We start from the raw sequence: 19,862 nt of genomic DNA, 5'->3' as shown, positions 1-19,862 counted from the left end.
CCATTTTCTAGGTTGTGTTTGATGCTACTGTCATTCTAAATTGTACTGCTTTTTCCAAAATGATATAATTGTTCTAACCAGCTGCTTTTCCTTGTATACCAAGACTGAGATGGCCTAAGGGTCATAGAAGGTATTGTGGGCCAGTGCCAAAGAACAAGGGGCTGGGGTGAGCAGGCGGCAACTTCTCATCCCCAATAAATTGAAGAGGTAGAATCTTACAACAGACTCAAAACCCCAAAAACCAGCTACATCTGGAAGATGCCTCTGAGAAGCAGTCATTTCTGAAAGGTTCTAAATACTACCAATAGCGCCACTTGCCACAGGGAATTTACAAGCATCAAGCCAGAAATTAAATTTTAAAAAGAAAATGAGAAGACACTGTGCAACCCCAGACATCCAGTTGACTAAAGGCAAACCTAGGAGGCAATCAGGTGGGACAGTCTGAAAGCCACCCCCCTGGCCTCTGTGAAATGACCACAAAGCAAATGACTGAAGCTCTTGAAAAAATCAAATTAGAAATAATCTCCAAGATAACTACAGAGATGGTGACAACAATGAAAAACATGCTTAGTGAATCCAAAACAGATACAGACAAAAATAGAGGAGCTAAGGAAAATGATGGAACTCATGAATGCCCAACAGAGAAAAGAAGTGGAATCTGTAAAACAGATTCAAGCCGACATCCAGGGAACTGAAATTTCCATCAAAAACATCTGGAATAGAATTAATCAATGTGAGGAGAAAATATCAGACACAAAAGACAGGCTTGCGGTTAGCAACCGTGAGAAGAAAGATTACTTAAAGATAGCAAGGGACCAGGAGAAATCACTGTAGCAGTTGACAGATGATGAAAGAAAAATAATATAAAATTGGAGTCAATGAAAAAGCACGAGATACCACAAATAATATTTTAAAAACCTGGTCATAGATGCCATGGCAGAAAACTTCCTTGGTAGAGAAAAAGAATCTGACATACAGACAAGTGAAGCATATAGAACACCAACTATCCATGACCAAAAATTTTACAGCAAGGCACATAATAGTCCTGATTCCAAAAATTTGGCTCAATAACAGAATATTAAATAGTGTTAAAGAAAAGAAACATATCACCTATAAAGGAAAGCCAATCAGAAACACAGCTGACTTCTCAACACAAACTGTCAAACCAAGGAGAGCATGGACTCCATAAACCCTAACATAATTAATCCACCAGATAAGACAATCAATTAAAGAGGGGGGAAAGAGAGCCAATAACAGGACAATAATAAGACAAGGGGAAGTCAGTACATATCAGTTATGACCACCAATGTTAATGGTCTCAATTCATCAATCAAAAGAAACAGACTGGCAGAATGGATTAAGAACCAAGAGTGTGGAGTGAAGTATTTCAAGCCCTAAAAGAAAACAATGTCCAACCCAGAGAGATGTATCCCATAAAATATCTTTCAAAATTGATGCAGAAAGAAGATAATTCCATGGAAAAAACATCTGAAGAAATTCATGAACACTAAAGCAGCACACCAAAATATTCTGAAGGACGTTCTAGAAAGAGATAACAAAAACTACAACTCCATGAACTGGAAGAAAGATAGCCTCTTTAATAATTGGTGCTGGAAAAATTGGCTTTCCACATGCTGAAGACTAAAATTAGACCCATATCTTCCACCATGCACTAAACTAAAATTGAAATGGATCAAAGATCTAAATATTTTTAAAGCCACATTAAATATGCTGGAAGATAGAAGGTAGAATTCTGAAGATGCTGTAGGCAAAGACTTTATGAACAGAAGTGCTGTCTCACACGAAATATTGCAAAGAATCAATAACTAGGATCTCATCTTATTAAAATGCCTTTGCACAGCAAGAGAAACCATCAACAGAGTGAAGAGACAACCCACAGTGTGGGAAAAAGCTTTTCCAGCTGTTTCCCAAAGGACTACTATCTGGAATACATAAAAATCTCAAAAAGATCAGAGCCCCAAAATTTAAAGACCCAATCCAAAAATCGTCATCTGAGATGAATACACACTTCTCAGGTGAAGAAGTACGAAGAGCTAGTAAACACCTGGAAAAATGTTTACCATCATCAGTCACTCAAGAGATGCAAATTACAACAATGCTGAGATTCCATCTCACCTCAGGAAAAATAGCTATCATCAAGATATCAACCAATAACAAATGCTGGAGGGGTTGTGACAAAAAAGGAACTCTTTTTCACTGTTGGTGGGAGTGTAAACCACTGCGATCACTGTGGAAGTGAAAGGAACAACTGAGATGAGGGAAAGGAGAAAAGAAAGAAAGGAGGAAGGGAAAAATATATGTATGTACAGTGATATCTGGCATAATTGTACTGCTGATGTCTATTGGTTTGTTGAAAGGAATAGTTAATGCTTAAATTCTTTTTCTTGACCTATTTTGCATGCTTATATCTGGTAATCTGAACAAGTAATTTGAAGAGAACAGCATGCAATATAATAACCATTGTTGAATTCCTACCATCTTGTTTAGTGAAGTTCTGTATCATTTCTACAGTTTTTTAAATTACTTTTTGTTCTCTTTAATTATTTGATCAATTTTGCATTCTTACATCTGGTAATCTGAGCAACTTCATTAAAGATAACAATATGTACTATAACAACAACAGTTAATTCCTATAAAAAAAGACTAGGACTAGAGTTTTCATTTGACTCAGCTAATCTCTATCTTTGTATCTTCCTGAAAGAATTAAAATCATACTACAGTGAAATATAGCACAATCATGTTTACAGGGGCACAGTTTGTTATAGCCAAATCTTAGAAACAGCCCAAATACCCATCAACTGGTGAATGGATAAAGAAGATGTGGTTTTTTAATAAAATGGGGTACATTCTGCCATAAAGAAGAATAAGCTTGAGATATTTCTAGGTATGGATTTACCTGGAGACTCTTGTCTCAAGTGAAATAAATTGGACATACATGTGTAAATTTCACATTATTTCTGTGGTGTGAGAAACTGAAAGTGTTACTAAAGACCAAAATGTATAATAGATACTGTGAAATAGGTGGAAAGAGTTCAAATGGGAAAGGGAATAAGAGAGGGGGTGGGGAAAGGCGAAAAGTAGAAACAAAGTGAGGAAAGAAGGGAGAAGTGGAAACAAAGCCTTTGTGAATGGGGAGGAGAGAAGGGGTTGAAGGGAGTGTAGGTGGATGAGCGAAAAAGAAACAAGTTATATTATGTACAGGTACTAATTCTCTATGATGAATGTGATAACTATTTGTACCAATAAAATCTGACTGGAGAGAAACATCTTTCACTGCAACTAATATATTCAATCAGAGATATGTGTTGATTAATATGAATCCCCTTGTATATTTCAATAGTTTCTCTTCTTGCATGAAAGTAGCAGAATTGTTTAAATTATCAAATTTTAATGACAAAATTATCATGCTTATCTATTCAAATTTTCTTGTATTTATAAGATATTTTAACTTTATTAAAAACCTGTATTTACTTTATTCAGTTTTATTTAGAATTTTCTAATAAGGCAAATATGTGTTTTAGAAACAATTAGTCTATACATTCATTCAAGTTCAGTCTATCTTGGAAATTTTACTTCTTTGTCGCTTGGTTGAAACCCTGCAGGAATATGTGTATACAGTAATTTCACCTTTATTTTTGTTCCAGTCCCTCTGGATAATCACAGTTTTACTTTTCAAAATGAAACAGATATTTATGAAGATTAATGTGATGGACTGAAAATTGGCTACAGGAATTTGTTCACAGCACTTTTCTCTCATGTGTTGTTAATGTTTGTCTTAACCATAATTGTTTCTCTTTATCAAATTTTTCTGAATGATGTCTATTTTATTGGTTTTACACATAAATAATTACATTGTTTCTTTACCCTTGGACTTATGTGCAATATGGTTAATATTCTTACTCTCTAATATGAACTCTGTAATTCTGAATTATATCACATGTATGTTTATTATATTATCTCACTGACATGGAGGCTTATTTCATATGCTCGTGTACTTGCTTTTCATTTACTCGTCATAAAATGCTTCTTTTCTCATAGAGCAGACTTCTATCCTTTTTCCTTTCTCTTCCTAAATGACTCCCACCTCCTATTTTCTAATCATTGGTTGCTCCTTTCTCAGACCCTAAGGGTGATTCATCAGAGTGACTTTTGTTGTATACATTATCTCATATGTTTCCTACTTTTTCTTAGAAAAGGGACTCTCTCTCTCTCTCTCTGTATGTGTGTGTGTGTGTGTGTGTGTGTGTGTGTGTGTGTGTGTGTGAGATTTATAAAACTGAATTTCAATGCTGCCTTCTTGGCTAATGTCACTGAATCGGAATATTTGTGGCTGATAAAACCATCTGTTTTCTGGACATTTCATTCAATAGTTACAAATAAGAAGTTGCTTAGTTTTCAGGCATATATGACAGTTTATACTAAATTGCTGATGAATATAAGCAGGGTTACCATAAATATTTCCTATATAGTTTTTTTTTGTTCAAAGACAGAGAGATTGTTGTTATAGAGTTTATGATAGTGTTCTAGGTCAGTTTCATCCTGCTAAAATCTTCAACACAGGACACTATACTATTATTTATATCTTTCTCATTCTTTAATAACCTTTGCCTTCTTTAATAGCTATGCCAGGAGATATGTTATTAAATTATAGGTCAGCAGGACAATGGCTGGTTCTTTTTAAAAATTTAAATATAGAAAAATGCATGATTGATAATAACAACTAGGAAAATAATTGCTCAATTCATAATACCATGGAGCTTCACATTGCCCACATAAAAGAGAAGTGTTGGAAGATTTGATGAGATAAAGAAGAAGAAGGAGATGAGTAGCAGGAGAAAGAGGAACAGCACCAGTAGGAAAATTTAGGGTATTATACTGAAGAATTTCAACAACCCTGTCAGAAAGGGTTTTACATTATGAGAATATTAAAACTGGAATTATGAAATGTAAATTATTAGTTATAGCAGCTATGCCTCATAATTAAATTATATATATTCTGCCTTGGGGCTGTGACTCCATGCCAGAGCACTTGCAAATATGTAGCGAGTCCCAGGTTCCATTTGTAGAACTGCAAAAAGTAAAGAATATGTATTCTTCACAGTCACACAAAAATAATAACATGTGAGTTTGGGCTGGTCTCTTAAATAAGCCTCTCCACACAAGACAACTAACATAATAAAGTGAGAGTCCCTGTTAAATTTCTATGGAAATTCTATGTCATGTAAAAACTTGTATTTGCTGGAAGACTGCAGGATGTAAGAAATGGGAAGAGAGTGGGTGCTATTTAGAATAAGCACTGCTACAGATGCTCATATTTGCATTGACACTATTTTTATATTTTTAACATTATGGGAGATAAAGCCAGTCATGTTAATATGTGCCTCTAATCCCAGCACTCTTGGAGCTGAGGCATGAGACTGTCAGTTTGAATCCAGCCTTGGCAACTTAGTGACTTCATGAGAACCTACCTTGAAATAATATAAAAAGATTAAGGATGGAGCTAGGTATGATAGCTATGAGTTCAAACTCCGTTACTGAGAAAAAGATAATAAATTTAAAGCCATGCAATGCTGCACTTCTGAGTTTCCTAAGACACTCCATTCCATTTCATATTCTTCATTTCCTCTCAAGCGCTCTTCCTTTTTAGTGTTTCTTCTTCTGTGAGGCTCTGAATTTTATGAGTTCCTTCGATTTTGATGGTGGCAGGTATGTAACATTTACTGAGTAGAGGTTGAGGTGACTTAATTGCCAGCCTCCTGGTGAACCATAATTATCTCGCAGATGTTATACTTTCCTGGGTGTCACAGAAAATTTGCTTAGCATGATCCTTCTTCCTCTTGGTATTTCCACTTCATATTAATGTCATTTCTGTAATATACAATATTAAATTATATAACAATATGTGCAATTATTTCAGCTCTTGATAGAGGGGAATATTTGTAAAACCCACCCTAAAAAAATCTATTCTCTTCTTCATGATTTACTTTGAAAATGGGAACTTTTTCCTCTATGTAGATAGGTGGAAAAGAGCCTCTGAGACCCTAAGTTACGTTATTTATTTTAGGTAGAAAATCAAAACTTTACAGATCAGGCATGGTGGCACAGACTGGTACGGTAATGCCAACACTCAAAAGGCTGAGGTGGGAGGATCACCATGAGTTCGAGGCCAGCTTGGGCTACTTAGCAAGCTCAAGGCTAGCCTGAACTGCATAGCGAGACCCCATCTTAAAAAATTAAGGACTTATAGAATCCAACTCTTAGAAAAATAGATTAAATTTTCTGAGCACTTATCTTGATTTCAGATATTTCTGAGTGCTTATCTTGATTTCAGATATTGTCCTGCTCTGAAAAATGTACCACAAACTGCATTTTAAGATAACAGTTACTTACATGTAATAGTTGTGCAGGCTCAGGAGATTAAGACAGCACCTGGTCCCTAGCTTATGAGAGGCAGTGTGCCAAAGTGTCCTCGCATGACAGAAGAACGAAGCACTCTCTGTTCTTTTTTTTTATTTTAGAAATAAAAGGAGGAAAATACTAACAGACAGACAACATTTTCCAAAATAGCAAAGGATCAGTACAGACAGTACAGAGTTACAAACACACTGATATCATCTATGAAAAATTCACCCTCAAAATCTTTCTTGATCTAGCTTTCGAAAACAAACCCTAATGCCACCACATTCATGTTTAGAGTTTCTGCATATTTATTTGTGAGAGAGACACAAGCATTCAGTTCATAAGTGATAGTATACAGGATCTGACCATCAGAGACTTTTCCCTAAGGATCTCTATGCTCTCTATGCAGGCTTATACCCAAAAGCTACCAAAACATGCTGGCCTTCATTTTTACCATTGAAGAAATCAACAGGAATCCTCATCTTTTACCCAACATATCTTTGGGCTATGAGTCCCACAATTCCCTGCACAGTCACGGTAATACATTGCAGAATATCCTAATATTGCACACGGGACAGGATAAGATCCCTAACTACAACTGTGGGAGAGAGAGCAAGGCTGTAGCATTACTAACAGGAACATCAGCAGTAACAGCTGCTCAAACCGGACCACTGCTGGAGCTCTACAAGTTTCCACAGGTGACAGGGGAAGGGCGAGGTCGTTTTTCCTCTTTCATCCCTCTCAGGTCCCTTAACATGATGAAAAGAGGGGACTGGGTTCATGTATCACTCAATGTGTAAAAATCTCAAAAAAGTTCACAGAAATTAGTAGATTACCCAAACTTTCTTTGTCTGCAGCAGAGACGAGGGAGGGACAAAAGCAAAGAAGTTTCCTGAAACTCAAAGTCTGATCAGTTAGTTTTAAAAATAAAGCAGTCAGGAAATGAGATGATTCCGTAAAGGGGAGGAATAAGTATCTTTCCTTGTTGTTATTATATTTTGTATCTAACCTCTTGCTCTATGCCAGCTCTCCTCACATTGCTTTTGATTTTCTTTTTAGCTGACCTTTGGCTCTTTTGATCCGATCCTGAGTGAATATGGCGTTTCCTTCTCTCTATCAAATGGCTTCAAAGGATACAACTCTGGCCCTCGGCGTGGTCTCCTTGATGCTTCATTTCAGCTGGACCTGGGTGGGACTGGTCCTCACAGAAGGTCCAAAAGGGCTTCAGTTTCTGTCAGATGTGAGAGCAGAGATGGGTAGAAACAGGGTCTGTGTGGCATTTTGGAAAATAGTCAGTAGTTCTTCTCAGTTCTATGTATTCCATCCGCAACAACACAATTTCTTGATTAGGGAAACATCTTTAGTAAAGGTTGTTTTCATTTACTATGATACTGATAGTCTAAATGATGTAAACCATTATATAGGGCTACGGTTAGTGACAGGGACAGTCTGGGTGACAAACTCACAGTGGCACGCTGACCTGACTGGGAAAAAGTTTATACTGGACACGTTCCACGGGACCCTCATTTTTTCAAACCACCACGAGGAAATTTCTGATTTTAAAAAATTTATCCACAGAGTTAACCCATCCAGCTACCCAGAGGACATATTCCTCCATCAGTTTTGGTACTGGAGCTTCCATTGCTCATTATCTGAACCTGACTGTGTATTGAACTGTCCACCAAATGCCTCCTTGGCGTGGCTGCCTGTGAATCATTTTGACACGGCCATGAGTGATGCGAGTTACAATATATACAACGCCGTGTATGCTGTGGCCCACGCCCTCCACGAGATGCTTCTCCAACAAGTACAGATGCAACCAGTGAGGAATGGGGAAGGCATGGTGACTTCTCCCTGGAAGGTAATGTCTCTTCCACTAGATGGTGTGCACTGTCATCAAGGTCTGCTCTTAACAAGTTCCACATGTTCTCCGAGCAAGTACTCTAGAATCCTTTTTCAAAAATAAACAGATTCTGTACTAATTTCACTGTTTTTAAATTAATTTATAATAGATCACAATTAAATTAATCTTGAGGAAATCATTAAAATACACATCACATCCTGATCCATATTATTTTCCTTCCTGGAGCCTCTTCTCCCTCTATTTCCTCATATCCTCTTTCCATTTCCAGACTCTATCTTCCTGTTGCTTACCATCTATCTTTTCTTTCAGTTTTGTCATTGCTTGCAAATTGGGCCTCTCATTTTAGAGGTACAGTGCTCTACATTATTGAACCTACTGTGTCTGTTTTATTTCACCTAGTATTATATATGACCTCAAAATTCATCCATCTTCCTCCAAATAATACAATGTTGTCTTTATGGCTGAGTAGTATTCCATTGTGTATTTACAACACATTTTCTTTACGTTGGGCTACTATTGTCATTTGATTTTGAGGACTTTAAAGATATTTTATTATTTCTTCTGTGACCCATTGACTACTCAAGATTATTAATATCTATGTGTATGTGCAGTTTTCTATTGTTTTTTGCCCACTAATTTTATGGTACTATCGTCTGATAGTATTCATGAGACTATCTCCATTCTTTTTATGTCATTAAGGATGCTTTATGGCTTCAGATGTGGTCTATTTTAGAGCAATTTCAGAGTGCTGCTCAAGGAAATATGGAGTCTGTCGCTGGCTAAAACACTCTGAATATGTGCTAAGTATTTTTTAAAATGATACTTCTTTGTTGATTTTTTTGTCTGGTTGGCTGGTCAGTTTGCAAAAGTAGGGTACTGAAGTCCTTCCCTATATTGAAGTTTATCTGACCATTTTGTCCACTAGTATTGTTTTATGAAAGTGGTCGTGCCATCGCTGTTTGCATACATTTCAACAAATGTTCTCGCTTCTTTTTGAATGGCTCCCTTCACTTGTAGTGACTTTTTTTTGTCTCTTCTGATCAATACTAGCTTGAAGTCCACTCTGCCATAAAGTAGAGTAGTTATGCCTATGTACTTGTGGGCTCTCGGTTCATCCCTTCACTTTCAGTCTATGCTCGTCGTTCTGTTTGTTGATTTTTTTCTGGGGGTGTTTGTTTTTTGTTTTTGTGGAGATGTGTCATTGGCATGCAGCAGAATGGTTGACATTTTGTATCAAATCTGCCAGTCTACAGTGTGAGTAGAGAGTTAAAATTATTTACATGTAGAGCTATTACTGAAAAACTTTTACCAAATCTTTTAATTGCATTATGTTTCTGTCTCTGATTACTCTAACATTTCCCTTTTTAATTACTCATCCAATGAGATCTATTCTGTCTTGTTTGCTTCTTGGTGATATTGACCTCCTATCTGCAACTAGCAATGCTGATGACCACATTATGAATTTATTAATGTACTCTTTCTCATGAAAAATTTGTATTTCTCCATCAAATATGAGACACAATTTTGAAGAGTATGTTAATCTGGGTTAAAGAAGATTCTGTACAAACTGTTCTGCACTTTAAGGTTTTTGTTGAGTATCTGTTATTCTTGCCCTTATAAGTCACTTAATGTTCTTCTTTAAAAGCTATTGATATTCTCAATGTGCTGAATTTATGATTCATCATGTAAAATATCTCTTCTGGTTATGGCTCTTTGGGGTGCCCTATGCCAATTTTTCACCTGAAGGTGAATACTTTCCCTAGATTTTGAATTTTTTTCTGCTGAAATTTTGGTGAATAAGTTATTTATGTTTTTTTGTGCCATCTTTTCATCTGTCCTTAACTCCCATAATTCTTAGGATTTTGTTTTTCATTTGTTCTATTTTTAGTACCTGCATTACATAATGATCATATATATCATGGGGAGTTGGTACATGGACATGACACATCTTAATTCTCTCTTTTATGTTCATTCCCCTCTTTTCCTTCCCTCCTCCTCTATCTTTTGGTCCCCTTTCCTTTTGAAAAAGGTATATCTCCTTCTTTACTATCTTTTGTTTTGCTCTGTAGTTTATATTTTGGGTTTCTCAAGTAAGAAAATCATGTGATATTTAAACTCATGTGTCTAATTTATAACATTAATATTACTTTTTTTCTGCATTCTACAAGCTGTTTGATCCAGGTTGCATGTAAGGATCCGTTGGGTTCTTGCTGTACCCGGGAAGGAACGGCAGTGAGAATGAGGGGAAAAAGTAGACCAGAGACAACAAGCTGGGATCAGGTGGAGGTCCTCTCTCCTGAGCAGAGAAGGGGAACTGCCCCAAAACAGTGGAGTGTTTATTTATGCCCTCGAGAGGTTGGTTAAGTTTTGAACTCACTGAACATCATATGAATTTGTTCCTTCTTGGAGCTCTTCAAACACTTTATTCATTTAAATTTAAATTAATTGTCTGGAACTTCTTCCACCAATACCAATGAGGTCAACTTTTGAGGGGAGTACAGAGGTTTTAGAAGCATTTTCTTGACTTTTTTCTCATACTTCTATCATGTTGTTGTTATTGTTGTTTAAGAATCAGTTAGTGTAGAAAAATCTCTGCCCTACTGTGGACATCACTTTAGTTAGTGTATGTCTTCTTGTCATGTGATGTTGGGCTTGGTTATGTTTTGGTATTTACGTACCTCTTCAGTCGTCTCAACATAATCAAATCAGTCCTGGGTATTGCACTGCAAGGAGAGAGCCACTACTGCATGTTGACCTCTACAGTCATCCATGTATCAATCATGGAATTGAAAATTTGTTTTAATAATTTCACACTTTTTAAATATCCTAGATAATGATATAATAGTGCAGACAAGTGGACTGCAATATAAAGGATGAGGGAACAAAACAGGAAGAAAAAAGAAAGAGAACTGTTTAGAAAGAGAAAAAGGTGAAAGAAGAGAACAGCAAATACAAAAATGCATGAGACTTCACTGTTACTTTATTTCTGGAGGGGAGGACTGGCAGGAGGGAGTTTTGAGAGAATATTTTGGGGGACAGGAGAAAGAAGAAAGAGGGAAGTCACCCTAACTCTAACTGTGAGGGCATATTAATATGCTGACAGAAACCTTGTGTTCAAATCCTATACCCATAATTTTGGTAAGGGTCACACTAACTGAGCCATGAAAGATACTATTTAAACTGAAGTGCCAGTTAATTCTTAATCTCCTTTTACATAGATATATAAATATCAGATGAAAGAAGAAAAATAAAAGGAGAAACACACACACACACACACACACACACACACACACACACACACACAACCCACAGTAGTAGAGTCCTCTCAGTCCTGTTGGTATTGTTATCAGAATTCCCCACACATGCACAAATGGAGGGATTTTGTCTTGAAGAAGTTGTGAGTCAGTGAGCTCCAGCCCTCTGTGGATGAGTCTGGGAGCTTGGGTGTTTCCACTGCTGCTGAAACTGGTTCTTGTCCTACAGTTGTTCTCTTGCCTGCCAGTGAGTGAAGAGGCCTGGGGGTCAAATGGATTTCTTTTGTTTCCTCTGCAGGCAGCACTCTGCGTAGTTGTGGTTGCACTCCTGTGGGCATGGCTAGCCAAAGGCTTTTTATCTCTGGATAACCACAACTCTATTCAGAGAAGTACAGTGTGGCTAGTCAAGTACACAGTCTTTTGCTGATTTATGAAGGGACTTTCTCAACCCATGCCCCTTTTCGTCCATGAAAAGCCCTGCAGCTGTTCACCTCTTTTTTCCATACTCCTCTGAGTAACCATGACCCGCAATCTCCATGTTCCTCTCCAGCTGTCCACTGTGCTGGTTTCTATATGCACCTTGTAAAAAGCCGCTGTCCATATTGTGATCTCCAGTGATGCCCAGGGCGCACATAGCTCAGCAAGGTTTGGCTGCTGGTGGGAGGTTTCCCATGCAGGCATGGAGTTCTTTTACATCTGAATGGTGAGTAGGAGGCAGCATACTCCGCAGGCACAGAACTCATTGTTTGTGCAAGCAACGGAAGAGTCTTTTCTTCCTAGCATTACACCTGTCTCAGAATCTGGTTCTGGGTTCATAACCAGGACAGTCCTTTGTTTATTTAAGAAGGAGCAGCTGGTCCTAACTCAGTCAAGGCTTTCTTAATGATTCTCTGGTTTTCAGTTTCTCTAGTGTTCCGATCTACAATATCTTTTCACTAGAACCCCTGTCCCAGTAAGAAGGAAATTAAGACAGGTGGACACTGGATAGTGGTTGCTAGTCTAGTGCCAACTGAAGCAGCCCAGCTCCACTGCAGAACGCAGCTTCTTTTCCCCAGGTGTTAGAGAATCGCGCATTAGGGTATGTGCCAGAGCCTAGCACTACCAAGATTAAGGGGAGCCCGGCTTCGCTTTCTGCACACCCTTGGTGCTGGGATTCCTCAGGTGGACTTCTCCTTCATGTTGCCTTTCCACATTTGGGTCTTTGTTCACTGACCTCCAATCCCTTTACTGAGTTCCTGCAATTTTTAGTGCAAATCATAGCCAAGTCACAAATAGGATGGAGCGGACAAGCACTACTATGTTTCATCAGCCATGATGGGCTTTGATCTATTCTCATTGTTTAAACTTAACCGGGTAGAAACTTTCATGGAGAAAAAGAAGCCATAGTGAAGGAATAAATAGAAATGGGTCCATTGCTTTTGTTCTAAAGTATGTCAGTGCTCTGCCCAACAGTTTCTAGTAAGGAAAGGGTAAGCTTTTCTTTCCTTTGACATTTTTTAAAAGGAAAGATGTATTTATCTATGTCTCTAAATGGTGGTAAACACTCAAATGAACGCATTAGATGAATTTTCACACTTAACTCTCCAACCACTTTTGGTATTGATCGCCACAGTTTGCAGTGAGGTGCCCTGGAAAGAGAGAAAATAGGTCTGGGCAGATTTAGCACAACAGTTGGGTTTTCTCAAACACGTAAGCACACCCTCTAAAGGAATCTTCTGCTGAAACACACTGATATTTTAAAAACATGAACGTGTGCTAGTCCTCCATAGACTTGAGTTTCAACTTCCCTGGGTGCCTGTGTTAAAGTTCCACTATGCAGTGGGGTAAAAAGGCATTTATGACTCTCCCACAGAACAAGTTCTTCTGTTTTACCGCGAAAACGCACTTCATCAAAGAATGACGTATCTCTTCCAGCTGCACACCTTTCTGAAGAATATCCAGTTTGCCAATCCTGCTGGAGAACAGGTGAGTTTGGACGAAGACAGAAAACTGCATACAAAGTTTAACATTCTCAACTTTTGGAATTTTCCAGAAGGCCTTAGACTTAAGGTGAAAGTAGGAGAGTTTTCTCCTCATGTTCCAAATGGGCAGCAGTTGTCTTTATCTCAGATGATACAATGGGGCACAGAAAACACAGAGGTATGTTGGAGCCAATCACTGTATACTTTAGTAAATTTTATAACCAAATGCTGGGTATGAGTTTGGAGTATTCACTGTTGGTCAGAAATGGCCATACGGAGCATTTTATTAGTCTTTTAATGTAAAGAATTTCTGCATTTACCCAGTTTTCTGATGAATTGGAAATAAACACATTTACTTAAGCATGTTTTTACAAACGTTCATATACTAATCAATAAAGAAATCTATGGAATAACATGGTACTGGCTAAAAAACAGACCTGAGGACCAGTGGAGCAGACTGGAAGTAGTCACAACCACAAACACATGCAGCCACCTGATCTTTGACCAAGGAAGTTCACTGGGAGAAAGATAGCCTCTTTCATAAATGGTACTGGGAAAACTGGCTTGCCACCTGCCAAAGACTGAAACTAGACCCATGTCTATCACCATGCAACAAACTCAAGCCAAAATGGATCACAGATCTCAATATTAAAACAGAAACACTAAATCTAGTGGAAGAGAAAGTAGGAAAAAATCTTGAGGGCATGGGGTAGGCAGAGAGGTGAAGAGCAAGAACCAAACTACACATGAAATACTTCGAAGAATCAACAACTGGGATCTTATCTTACTGAAAAGCTTTTGCACATCTAAAGAAATCACCAGCAGAGGAACAAGAAAACATACAAAACAGGAGAAAATTTTAGCTGAATGTCCCTTGGACAAAGGACTTCTATCTAGAGCACATAAAGATTTAAAACACATCACCCCCCCCCCCCCCAAATTCAAAGACCCAATCCAAAAGTGGGCATCTGAGATGAATACACACTTCTCAGATAAAGAAATACAAATGCAAATAAATACATCAGAAAATGTTCAACATCATTAGTCATTCGAGAAATGCAAATTAAAACAACTCTGAGATTTCATCTCATCCCAGTAAGAATGGCTAGCATTAAGAAATCAACCAATAACAAATGCTGCTGAGGCTGTGGAGAAATAGGAACACTTACTTGCTGCAGGTGGGAGTGTAGACTGGTGAAACCACTGTGGAAATCAGTTTGGAGATTCCTCAGTAAAGTAGGACTAGAGGTCCCATTCAACCCAGATATTTCCCTTCAGGGTATTTTCCCAGAAGAACTGAAAACATCATATCACAGCAATATATGTGCACCCATGTTTATAGCAGTGCACTTTGTAATAGCTGAATCATGGAAGCAACCCAAATGCCCATCTTCTGAGGAATGGATAAAAAAATTGTGATATTTTTATATAATGGAATATTACTCAGCTATAAAGAAAGATAAACTCGAGGGTTTTATAGGTAAATGGTCACAACTAGAGATCATTCTCATAAGTGAAATAAATCAGACCCACATATTTAAACACCGTGTTGTTTCACTAGTGTAAGAACTTGAAAGAGTGAATAAAAACTAGGAGGTATGATAAATATTGTGGAAGTTAAGAAAACTGCTATAAAGTAAAGAACAACTGTGATGAGGAAAAAGAGAAAAGAAAGAAGGGGGAAATTATGTATATATGTATACACAGAATAGCTAACATAGTTGTCCTACTGACTTGTATTACTTTATTGAAAGGAACAGTTAATGATTAAGTATTTGATCAATCTTACATGTCCATATTTGTTTTCCTGAGAAACCACTTTGAATATATCAATATGTAATACAACAACCATTGTTAATTTCCTATCACCTTGTCTGAAATTCTGCATTGCTTGTGTTGTTTGTTTGTTATTTTGTAAATGTCTGCGTGTTTGCTAATATGTTTTTGTTCTTTTACCCTGAAAATCAAAAAACAGAAATGTATGGGCTGTGGCCCAGCGTCATAAGTGTCTGCCTGGCAAGTGCAAGGTCCAGAGTTTGATTCCTGGTACCAAAGAAATGTAGCATCTAATCAAATAACTGAGTTTATGTATATACAAATACAGATTATCACTCTAATCATGACGGATGAAGAAAAAGTCTCAGGAAGTTACCGATGCATATCTGATTTTCCCCAGACTCCTTGCTCTGTGTGCACTGAGAGCTGCGATCCTGGATTCTGGAAATCCCCTCAGGAGGAAAAGGCTTCCTGCTGTTTTGATTGCACCATTTGCTCGGAGAATGAGATCGCCAATGACACAGGTAAGAGTGTGCTTCGTGAAAAATCCTCCACCTCTCTTTTGTGTCCTTATCCATTGATAAAATAAAAAGAAATCTGAAAGAAGAGCAAAGGCAAAAAAATTTTTTTTTCTTGCTTTAGTACCACTGTCCCTTTGGAAAATCACATTCTGCCCCTTGAACTATGCACTTTGGTTGTTTTTCTTTCCTTTCTTCTTCGTATTATCTTGGGTTGTTTGTTGTTGCTCTTTATTAGTAGTACCTTTTTGCAGTACATGCAGTTTACAGTCATCTCAGTGAGTGGGTACATGTGCACAATACAGCCTTTTAAAAAATCCTCTTCACTCCCTCCTCCCTTGCTACTCCTCTAAATCGCTTTCTGCCATTTTTACTCTTTTTGATATTAGTCTTAGTTCATATTTATGGCATATACAGTTTACACTCATTGAGGTTCTTAGGATTTGTACACGGCACATCTTTAGTCTGTTTTTCCCTTCCCCTCCCCTCTTTTCTCACCCCCAGTCTCCTGGACCTGTTTACAGTTACAATAGCTCCGTGTCCTTGTCTGCTATCCATGTGCTATTTTCCTCTTTGTTTGTACTTTACCTTACTGAAATGAGAGTACTACTATGTTATGTAAGCTTGTACATCTCCTTTGTTTCAGTCAACAATATATTTTCCAAGAGCATCCATTTTCCCACAAATATTTTGAATGTGTTCTTCTTTATAGCCAACTAATATTCCATTATGTACAGATACCACATTTTCTTTATCTGGTCTTCTATTGATGGTTATACAGGCTGTATTCAGGACTTAGCTATTATGAATTATGCTACTATAAACATTGATATGCATGTGTTACTGTAGTATGATGTCTCTAGCTTTTTGGGTGGGGCAGATGCCTAGGAGAGGAAGAGCTGAGTTATATGGAAGTTCTCACCTTAGTTCTTTCAGAAATCTCCATGCAGATTTTCACAGTGGTTGTTCTACTTTACATTCCTACCAACAGTGTAGAAGGGTTCCTGTTTCAACACAGCCACAACAACATTTTAATTTTTACTTCTTAAAGATGGCTATTCTTTCTGCTGTAAGGTGGAAACTTAGCATTATTTTAATTTGTGTTTCTCCATTGACCAAAGATGATGAACATTATTTCATAAATTTTTTTGCCATTTATATTTCTTTCCCTGAGAAGCATCTTTCACTGCACTTGCCTATTTCTTAATTGGGTCTTTTATTTTAGGTGGTAGGATTATTTTGACTTTTTGTGTATTGTAGATATTAGTTATCTGAGAAATAGCTGGCAAATTTTTTCCCATTTCTGTAAGTTGTCTCTTCACGCTACTGAATGATTACTTTGCTGTGCAGATGTTTTTTAAGTTGATGTAATCTCATTGATTGATTCTTATTGTGATTTCGTGTTCAACTGCAGTTCTGTTCAGGAAATTTTTCTACACCTTTGTTTCCAAGTATTTTACCTATTTTATCTTCCAATAGGTTCAATGTTTCTGTTTTAATGTTTATATCTTTGATCCAATTTGATTTTAGTTTGGTATATGGTGAGAGATATGGGTTGAGTTTCAATCTTCTGAAAAAAATCCAGTTTTCCCAGCACCATGCACTAAACAGGTTATTTTTCCTCCAACGTATGCTTTTGATCCCTTTTAAAAGAACACATAGGTAAATGTGTCTGGGGATGTTTCTGTACCCTCTATTCTGTTCCACTGGCTCATGTATCTATTTTTGCTTCAGTACATACCAGTTTTTAAAACCACAGTTGCTCAGTAGTACAATGTCAAATCAGGTATTATGATGCCTCCTGCTTTGTTCTTGTTGCCCAAGATTGTTTTTGCTATTCTGGGTCTCTTCTGGTTCCATATAAATTTTAAGATTATTTTCCCTATGTCTGTGAATATGCTGTTGGTATTTTGATTGTGGCTGCATTGAATCTGTATAATGGTTTTAGATGTGTGGTACTTTTGACAGAATTGGTCCTGCTTATTCAGAAGCAAGAGACATCTTTCCTTTTGCTGATGTTCTCTACAATCTCCTCCTTAAATATACTGTACTTTTTCTTTATACAGGTCTTCAACTTCATTGGTTAGGTTAATTCTTAGGAATTTCATTTTTCTTGATGCTATCAGAAGTGGTATTATTTTCATAATTTTCTTCTCAATCAGTTCACAATTGGTGTACACAAATGCTCATGATTTCTATGTGTTGGTTTTGTAAATAACAGTTATTTGAGTTCTTCCTCTCCTATATGTATTTGTTTTATTTTTTCCTTGCTTGATTATTCTGGCTAATCTTCTGAGTACCGTATTGAATAGAGGTGGTGTTAGTGGGAATCTTGTCTTGTTCTTGATTTCACAGGGAATTATTTTTGCTCCATTTAACATGATCTTTGCCATTGGTTTGTCATGAAAAGCTGTATCAAATTCAGATGTGGTCCTTTTATACCTATTTTCTTCATGGAAGCTTGGTTTTATCTTGGATTTTCCTAAAGCCTTTCTGCATAGTATGATCATATAGGTTTTGCCCTTGCTTCTGATTATGTGACATTCCAGGGATAAATCGAGGGATGCTCACCCTTGGAACTACATTTTCGAGCCCTTTCACTTTGTTCTTCTGAGATATTGTCTCACTACATTGCCCAGCCTGGCCTCAAACCTGTGACCCACATGCTTCAACTTCCTTAATAGTGAAGATTTCAGATACATACCACCATGGCTGGATTCTTTCATTCATTTTTCTAGATCCACTAGAAAAATTCTTTTTATTCTTTTTTCATGTTAAAGGGAAAAAAACAATAAAAACAATGATACAGAATTTTTAAACAAGTTAATAAGAATTAACAATGGTTAATATATTGTCTAGTGTTTTCTTTAAAGTAGTTGCTCAGATTACAAGATAGAGACATGCAAGTTTGATCAAACAGTATAACTACAAACGATTTCATTCAATGAACTAAAAGAAATTAGTAATATAAGTATCTTATCGATCTTGTGTCTATATATTTTTTTTCTTTTCCCTTCCTTCTTTTCTCTTTTCCCTCATCCCTATTGTTCTTTTGCTTTGGGCAGTTTCTTTCCCTTTCACAAAATTTACTGTTTTTTAAAAAATTTCTTTTAAAAATAAAAGAAGGAAAACATATTAACAGACATTCATTTACAAATAGCATAAGAACAGTACAAACAATACAGAGTTACAGACAAAATGGTAGGAAATTAACAATGGCTGTTGAATTATGTATTGATATCGTCAAAGTGAAATGAATAGAGACATGCAAGATTGATCAAACAAGTAATCATTAACTGTTCTATTCAGCAAAGCAATAGGAGACAGTAGTACAACTATGTTAGCTATCCTGTATATACATACAAACATAATTTCCCCTTCTTTTCCTTTTCTTTTCCCACACCTCAGTTGCACTTTACTTTTGAGCATTTTTCTTTCATTTCACAATGTCTATCATATCTCCTAGTTTTTATTCACTCTTTCAGGTCTTACATTAGTGAGACAACACGTTGCTTACACATGGAGGTCTGGTTTATTTCACTTATGAGTATGGCCTCTAGTTGTGAACATTTACCTATAAAAGCCTCGAATTTATCTTTCTTTATACCTGAGTAATATTCCAGTATATAAAAGTACCACAATTTTTTTTATCCAATCCTTAGTGGATGGACATTTGGGTTGCTTCCACAGTTTAGCAATTACAAATTGTGCTGCTATAAACATGGGTGCACATATATCGCTATGATATGATATTTTCAGATCTTCTGGGAAAATACCCTGAAGGGAAATATCTGGGTTAAATGGGACCTCTAGACCTAGTTTTCTGAGGACTCTCCAAACTGATTTCCACAGTGGTTTCACCAGTCTGCATTCCCACCAGCAGTGGAGAAGGTTTCCTATTTCTCTACAGCCTCAGCAGCATTTGTTATTGGTTGATTTCTTAATGCTAGGTATTCTATTTTTTTTTTTTTATTTTAAAGATAAAAGGAGGGAAACATTAACAGACATACAACATTTTACAACATATCACAAGCACAATACAGACAATACAGAGTTACAAACAAAGTGG

At 36.9% G+C, this 19,862-nt stretch overlaps 1 protein-coding gene across 1 annotated transcript in view; it reads left to right on the top strand.

Annotated features, from left to right (window-relative positions):
• The window catches only part of LOC106146311 (vomeronasal type-2 receptor 116-like), an 84,585-nt gene that overhangs the window by 41,126 nt on the left and 23,597 nt on the right, over positions 1 to 19,862 (top strand). Inside the window, exons 4-7 of the mRNA XM_013507331.1 lie at positions 6,830 to 7,118; positions 7,480 to 8,281; positions 13,453 to 13,503; positions 15,676 to 15,799. Coding sequence (XP_013362785.1) covers positions 7,517 to 8,281; positions 13,453 to 13,503; positions 15,676 to 15,799 — 940 coding nt within the window. The 5' untranslated portion in view covers positions 6,830 to 7,118; positions 7,480 to 7,516. The remainder of the gene's footprint in view (positions 1 to 6,829; positions 7,119 to 7,479; positions 8,282 to 13,452; positions 13,504 to 15,675; positions 15,800 to 19,862) is intronic.

The sequence above is a fragment of the Chinchilla lanigera genome, unplaced genomic scaffold (assembly GCF_000276665.1).
Source record: "Chinchilla lanigera isolate Chin_1 unplaced genomic scaffold, ChiLan1.0 scaffold00123, whole genome shotgun sequence".
Taxonomy (NCBI): Eukaryota; Metazoa; Chordata; class Mammalia; order Rodentia; family Chinchillidae; genus Chinchilla; species Chinchilla lanigera.
This window is presented reverse-complemented; position numbering and strand designations above follow the sequence as displayed.